Consider the following 7,746-nt stretch of genomic DNA (forward strand, 5'->3'; position numbering starts at 1 on the left):
GGGTGGTGTAGAACTGGGTGGTGTAGAACCGGGTGGTGTAGAGCTGGGTGGTGTAGAACCGGGTGATGTAGAGCTGGGTGGTGTAGAACCGGGTGGTGTAGAGCTGGGTGGTGTCTCCATCTCCCTGGTTTTATTCAGAACTCAGCAGCAGCGTTCTGGACCGTTGATGATGTGAAGCTGCTGCTGCAGGAATTAAGGTCAAAATAAAATAAATAAAAAGTAAATAATTAAATAAAGTTATTCTGGTTCATTGTCAGTGAGTATTAAAATTCTCCATCTCATATTTCTCAGCAGAACTCCTCCGATTCCGGTCCACTGAGTCCGCCTCCTAGTTCTACTTCCGGTTCCGAAGTTGCCTTATCCGTCGGCCGAGTTTTAATTTTGTGATGCGTTCCCTTTAAGAGAACCTCCCCTTTAATTCACCTGTCCTGACCTCACCTGGGCTGAACTTCCGCAAAGTATCGCAACAACAGAAGAAGAAGAGGCTGAGTCCAGAACCAGACCCGTCGAACCAGAACCGGACCAGAACCAAGGTCAGAGCCTTTTTTCCCCTCCGTCAGCAGGTTCGGTATTCGTTCGTGATGAAGGTGGTTCCAGGTGGACCTGAACCACAGTGACGTCAAACTGCAAACACGCTTCCTGTTTAGGTGGACTCGGGTGGCTCCGGAGGTCCAAAAGGTTCTGTTTGTTTTTGATGAAATATTCAGAGAAATAATAAAAACTCAGCTGGATCCCGCTGATCCGGATCCAGTGAAACCCGCTGCTGGCAGATGTGATCAATCATTCTGGTACCGACTGGTTCTGGAGGTTCTAACCAGTTAATCCCCAACATTCAGCAGCAGGTTGGAGGTTCGTCAGATCAGAGACTGAGCTGCAAATTTAGACCTGAAGGTTCTGCTGGGTTTGGTCTAAAATAAACACATTTATCCAACTGGAACATGTCGGAGCTTTAAAATCCGGTAATCAGGTTAGTTACTCATCGAAATCACTTTGCGTTACTATTTAATTTTGTAATTTAATTTTATTTCCGGCTGCACAGTGGGGCAGTGGGTAGAGCTGTTGCCTTGCAGCAAGAAGGTTCTGGGTTCGATTCCTGGCATGTTTGCATGTTCTCCCAGTGCATGGTGGGTTTTCTCCGGTTTCCTCCCACAGTCCARAAACATGACTGTCAGGTTAACTGGCCTCTCCAAATTGCCCCTAGGTGTGAGTGTGTGTCTCTGTGCTGCCCTGAGACAGACTGGCGACCTGTCCAGGTGACCTGTCCAGGTGACCCGTCCAGGTGACCCGTCCAGGTGACCCCGGAACGTTAGCTGGAGAGGCAGCAGCTCCTCCTGACCCCAAGGGACAAGGGTGCAAAGAAAATGGATGAATTTTATTTGTTCTACGTGTCGAGTGGCCGCATCAGAGCGACGGCAACATGAACTGTGCAGTTTGTTGGAAAAACAGGAACTATTTTGAGTTTCTGTTCAAACTCAAAAAAATGACAGTCCTGTTATAATGAGCGGCTTCGGGCCTGTTTTTTCTAAATGTAATGAGTCGCAGGTTGAGCTTTTTTGGGCTCGTTTTTGAACGTGAAGTTACTCATTTGGGTTTTGAAATAAGCCCCAGAATTTGACTGACAGCCATTTAGCTTTAGTCAGACCTTCCAGGTTCATCACTGTGTCTTTAATATCTAGTTAATATGTTTTGCTGTGAATGACGTCGAGCTTCGCGTTGCGCTCCAGAAAACTACAAACATCGAGACTAATATGAACAGCACCATAAACGTGAAAACAGCCATAAATGAACGAGTCTGTAAAGTTGTGCAACTAAACACCGTTATGATCATTAATATTGAGATAAGTGCCACAAATCTGTATATGCAGTCTGAAAGCAGGACTTTGTGTCTTTTGTTCTCAAAACTTTTAATCCTTTTGCTTACATTTTTATTTTGAAAGCAGAATTTCTGCCTGTCTTCTCAAAACTTCTCCAGCTGACAGTCTCTGCTCGCTTATGAAACATGGAACTGCCTCTTGGCAGAGTCGTCTAGCAACCTCTCAGCCAATGGAATGAAAGTGTTGTGCTGGGTGCGTTTGTTTCCTTTTAGTGGGTGAGCCTGTGTGGCTGCTATCCAATGTAGGCGCAATGACGTATCGACGCATTTAATTAATCATAACTCGCTAAATACTAAACAGATTTTCAGGATTATTCAAACGGCTATCATAGTTACATTTACAAGGAAATTTATGTTTTTAAGTATTTTTGAATTGGATTGATACATGGTTCAGCATATTTAAATATTCTTAGTGGGGAAAAGAATAGATTTGGAATAGAATATTTTGATATTGATGTATGATGAGCATTTTACAAAGCAAAAAACTAGTCATAATTTTTAAAATATATTATCTAGTAATATATATATTCCAACAGATCCATGTTTTCACCTCTCGCCCATTTCCGTCTTGTTCCAGTAGCCCATTTTTCATCAGGGTGCTCTGGTTCCCCAGCACCTGACGCAGACCTTGTTTGGCCGGGCGACGTCTGAGCCGGCATGTCGTGCTTATCAATGTCTCTCATGGTATGAGGTAGGCTGTATAGCTCCAAGGGTCTTGCCTAAGGACCCACACTGGATAGCTCAATGTCATTGTTGTATCTTTTTTGCCCCAGCCTGGATTTGAACCCGGGTCAAAGACTGGTGAGTTACCCATTGAGCTATACAGTCAGCTTGGAAAAACCAATGAACTAACAGAAACCAATGAGCTGATATACAATTCAGCATCAGTGATCCTTGAGATGCTTGGYTATAAGAGCAACCATGAGACCCAATACCGACCGTGGAAAAGACGGTTAGAGGCTAAGATCAAGAAACTGCCAAACAAAGGCTCCAAGCCTTGGCCAGCCGCCTAAAGAGATACACGAGAGAGAATGAAGCCAGGAGGATTAACCGGCTCTTCGCCACCCAACCAGCTAAAGTGTACTCTCAATGGCAGGGTAATAACAACAGAGCAGACCCACCCAGGCTGGAGACTGAACAATACTGGAAAGACATATGGGAAAGGGAGGCGTCCCACAACAGTGGCTAATCTCTCTACGAGAGGACCACAGCAAACTCCCTGAACAAGCCCCAGTAACCATCACTGCCGGCAATGTGGACCAGACTCTGACACCGGTCATACAGGGACCTGACAGCCCGTATCAAAGGGCCCGGTACCCCATACTCCCGGAGAACCCCCCACAAGGTCCCCCTGGGACACAAAACACATGTAGACTGGTTGGGCGAACTCCCAGAACCCTCAAGGACCTGCTGAGGGTGTAGAGCTGGTCCAGTGTTCCAGAACCAGAACCACACTGCTCTTCCTGAATCCGAGGTTCGACTATCCGACAGACCCTCCTCTCCAGGACCCCTGAATAGACCTTACCAGGGAGGCTTAAGAGTGTGACCCCCTGTAATTGGAGCACACCCTCTGGTCCCCCTTTTTGAAGAGGGGGACCACCACCCCAGTCTGCCAATCCAGGGGAACTGCCCCTGATGTCCATGCAATATTGCAGAGTCGCGTAAGCCAACACAACCCTGCAACATCCAGAGCCTTAAGGAACTCCGGGCAGATCTCATCCACCCCCGGGGCCCTGCCACCCCCGAGGCCCTGCCACCCCCGGGCCCCTGCCACCGAGGAGCTTTTTGACCACCTCGGCGACCTCGTCCCCAGAGATTGGAGAGCCCAACCCAGAGTTCCCAGGCTCAGCTTCCTCAACAGAAGGCATGTTGGAGAGATTGAGGAGGTCTTCGAAGTATTCCGGCCACCGGCCCACAACGTCCCGAGTTGAGGTCAGCAACACACCATCCCCACTATAAACAGTGTTGGTGCTGCACTGCTTCCCAAACAATCTCCACTTCAATTCAATGTTATAAGTGGAGACACACTGTTAAAGTTACCATTATTAAATGACTTGCAATATTAGGATAATATTATGATGATGTGTGGACCTTACCCTGTGTGGCTCACCATCACACTAAGAATAATCCATGAATGAGTGCAGAAAAAGCACATTCAAAAGTTGTTTTGGTGTAGGGTTAACCTAACCCTACCCTAAGTTCAAAACAATAAATACCCATTTAATGTTGATTACAAATAACTCTTATGAAATAAAATAAAAAAATACTCTGGGAGAGTTGATATTAAGCTCTAACACCGAGTTAGTGTAGCTTAGTGTTAAATGACTAACTCCAGCAGAATTGGAATTTGACACTTAATTTGAGTTAAGGTACTAACTCTCCAAAAAGAGTTAAATATAGACACTTTAAAAGTGTTGAAAACAAATCTGACAAATTTGGGCCTCCTGGATTTTCTGGAAATCAGCTTCTTCTCCATCCCATAAATTAATCTGAGCTCCGGATTCTACTGGCTATGGAACCAGATTAAAATATTTAACCAGAAATATTTAATATTTAATCACATTTTAATCAAAAACTATATACCTAAAAATCGACAAGATTTTTAATTTAAAACCCATCTTTGCAGCAAAATGATTTAATAAATATCCATCAGGTGAGCAGCAGAGATATCTCCAGATGTTAATCTTCAGGTTCTTCATCAGATTGGAGCAAAGTTCATCTTTCCACAGTTTCTTTACAAATGTGGACGCTGATGTTAGCGTTAGCTGCTACTGTGAACATTGACGTTAGCATTAGCTACATTTTGTCTATGCTATTTTATGCTAGCAGACATAGGCTAACTGCTTTTAGCACAGCAGTAGCCTTTTCTAGCATCAGATCAGTTTGAAGTATAAATTAACTGAGAAAAGCTGCTTCATCACGGCTGTTAGCTGATGTGCGTCAGATTTACTGCTGTACCAGAAACACAATTCAAAGGTTCCTCTTTGGACTTTTGATAAAAAATAAAAATAAAGTCATTGTGTAAAATGTTTACATTTTCCTGGCCCTGATGGGTCTGATTGGGTCTGTGAGACATTCAGACACGGTCTCACCTGAACAATCCGTTCTCCAGGTCAGCAGGTGACCTCCATTAGGGTCACATGACCTCTGAGCGCCGGCTGGTGTCTGATGGACCAACTAAGTGTTCCACAAGGGTCCAACTGTCCTCTCTCTGTCCTCAGATATGGACGTGTCTCTGAGCGATGATCCGCTACTTAAAGCAATCCTGACAGAGAGAGGTGGCGGGACGGACGCAAAGCGAGACGCAGACGACCCTGTGGCCATGTTGGAGCCCGGGACCCTGCAGTGGCCGGAGGACAGAGAGACGGGGACGGGGGGACGAACTGATGGGGTCATCACGAGGTCAGACGCATCCAGCTGGACAGAGAGCGAGCGTGGCCGCAAGATGGAGAGGGCGGGGCTTATAGGTGAGGAGCGGTGCCGCCTGGAGGAGAACCAGCTTCCAGAGAAAGCTGCTCAGGTGTTCAGCCCGGCCGTCACCGTCCTCCCCTCCCCCGTCGCCTCCAGAGACACAGAGGCATTCTGGGAAATGGAATCAGAGAGGAGCCCCTTCCTGAGCCCTCGCCAAGTGGACTWCAACCAACATGGCTATCAGTTTGACTTCCCCRAGGACCCCCCCCCTTCCACCTGTGAGTTTACCTGAGACCTCTGCTCCAGGTGGGCGGGGCTTAGCACTCACCTGTCTGTCTCACCTGTGTGTCCAGGTAAAGGGGGATGTTCAGGCAGAGATGCACTGAAGCTAGGTGTGTCCTTGATGACATCAGCACTGCTCTTCCCATTCCTGGTGTGGGGGGGGTACGTCTTCCTGCCGTTTGACGCCCCCCTGCTGGACGGCGCCCCGCTGAGGCTGGTCTACACACTTCGCTGCTCTGTGTTCGCCGCCGCACCCGTCATCCTCGGTGAGATGGAGAGAAGAGATAACCTGGGACTTACCTGTCTGTCTCTCACCTGTCTCACCTGTTGCCCCCTCCCTCCCAGGTTGGCTGGTCCTGGGCATCAGCCGGCTACGCTCTGGATCCACTCAGCCGGTCATTGATGATGTCATCAAGGAGGCGGAGCTTCAAGAAGTCTCCATCCACCGACGCTTCATCTCAGACTCCACCTCCCTCTTCCTGATCTACTTCCTGCAGCTGGTTGTCATGGCGATGTACCTGAGCCAGGAGCAGCTGAAGCTCGTCCCGCTGCTGACCATTGTCTTCGCCTTCGGCCGGTGAGTGTCGGGATGGCAACTGGTTCAGGGTGGTGCCTCAGAACCAAAGGTCAAAGGTCAACGATTTTTTGCTCCTCCAGGTTGGCGTACTGGCTGGCGGCTGCGTTCGGCAGCAGCCTCCGCGGTTTCGGCTTCGGCCTGTCCTTCCTGCCCAGCCTCGTCATGATGGCGGCCAACTTCTACTTCATCTTCACGGTGGAGTCGGCGGGGTCGGTGTTCGGCGCTGCACCGCCGCTGGACGAGGCGTTGCCTCCGCCCACAGGCAAACAGAGGTTCTGGGGATGATACCCGAACTTTTCTCTTGTTATGATTATGGACTGTAGAAACTGGAAGCTCCGCCCACCTCTTTTAGTTTATCAGTTCTTTTATTTTGTAGGAAGGACACAACTTTCTATTTTGTAAATATGGACTTGCATTGAATACATTTTTATCAGCCAACTGTGCTCATAGTTTAGGTTTGTATAAAATTCATCAACGGTTTCACAATAAAAGCATCAAACTCAGTTCCTGTTGTAGCTCAGTTCAGTTTATTACAGGAAGCCGTCATACTGACCACCAGGGGGCGACAGTGGAGAGAAGAAAACCCTCTAATAGCAGAAACCTCCAGCTGGCGCATCCAGAGCAGAAGACGGCTGTAGACAGACGATAGGAGAGTAGTAGAAGAAACCAGCAGGTTCCCTGTGAACTCCAGTAGGTCTACTGGTTTCCATGCTGCAGTCCAGCTCAACCAGAGCAGAGACGGTTCTGGATCCCGGAGACCCAGCCGGACGGGTCCAACAGCAGCTCAGTTTGGTCCAGGAGATTTCCTCTGAATCTGGACAGGCTTCAGTTTCCTAGTAATAATGATAAGAATGATAAGAACCTACTTGATAATTAACATTTTGAATAAAGGATCTACATGGCGATACTGGGAGTTTTGGTATCGATCTGACACCAAGGAAATGCAGGGCAGTGTCGCAGATATCGATACCGATACCGATATGATTTCTTATTTAAGGTTTATAGATCCAAAAGACCTTGGATGGATTTTTGCCAAACATTGTATGTGACAACAAAATGCTTCAGGGCTGACAAACCACAACAAACACTAAACAGTTTCAAACTTATTCTTTTTTTCCAAGTTGAACAATAAAAAGAAAATAATAAGGAATTTCTTTCCTTCAGTAGAACCATAAGTGAAATTTAAATAAAGTATAAATAAAGTAAGAATGCATTCTCCCGTCTGGCTGGCGCCGCTGAGTCATGTGACGTTGCAACACGATGGAGGGTGGAGCAGCGCTGCTCGTACAGACAGTGTGTGATGAAGCTGTGTGTGCAGCAGTCCATGCAGGCGGGAGAGAAAAGAAGTTGAGTATTGAGTATTGTTCAATATCAATACCAGCGTTGGTATCGATATTAGGATTGATTCGCCCACCTCTACATGGGCTGCATAATGTATTTTTGATGAATCATAAAGAACCTGTAGGTATAGCCAAGTAAACCAATCAAAATAATATATTTCCTGCTGCATAAAAGCTAAAAGGCTAAAGCTAAAAAGCTAAACTCCTCAAGTCGTTAAGACTCTGAGATTACAAAAGCTAAAAAGCTAAAAGCTGGAATACAA

General features: G+C 47.0%; 1 protein-coding gene across 5 annotated transcripts in view; it reads left to right on the forward strand.

The window, feature by feature from the left end:
• tmem79b (transmembrane protein 79b) overlaps positions 1-6,646 on the forward strand; it is a 12,088-nt gene extending 5,442 nt beyond the window's left edge. The window contains exons 1-6 of one of the 5 annotated variants that reach the window (XM_017309665.1): positions 59-197; positions 295-533; positions 5,095-5,562; positions 5,638-5,832; positions 5,912-6,143; positions 6,224-6,646. In XM_017309665.1, coding sequence (XP_017165154.1) covers positions 5,097-5,562; positions 5,638-5,832; positions 5,912-6,143; positions 6,224-6,428 — 1,098 coding nt within the window. In that variant the 5' untranslated portion in view covers positions 59-197; positions 295-533; positions 5,095-5,096 and the 3' untranslated portion in view covers positions 6,429-6,646. Of the gene's footprint in view, positions 1-57; positions 968-3,778; positions 3,806-5,094; positions 5,563-5,637; positions 5,833-5,911; positions 6,144-6,223 lie in introns of those variants that run through there. The other 4 variants (XM_008430571.2, XM_008430570.2, XM_017309666.1 and 1 more) reach the window with 4 other exon arrangements.
• Positions 6,647-7,746: the final 1,100 nt, after the last annotated feature.

Source organism: Poecilia reticulata, linkage group LG16, assembly GCF_000633615.1.
Source record: "Poecilia reticulata strain Guanapo linkage group LG16, Guppy_female_1.0+MT, whole genome shotgun sequence".
NCBI classification, from domain to species: Eukaryota; Metazoa; Chordata; class Actinopteri; order Cyprinodontiformes; family Poeciliidae; genus Poecilia; species Poecilia reticulata.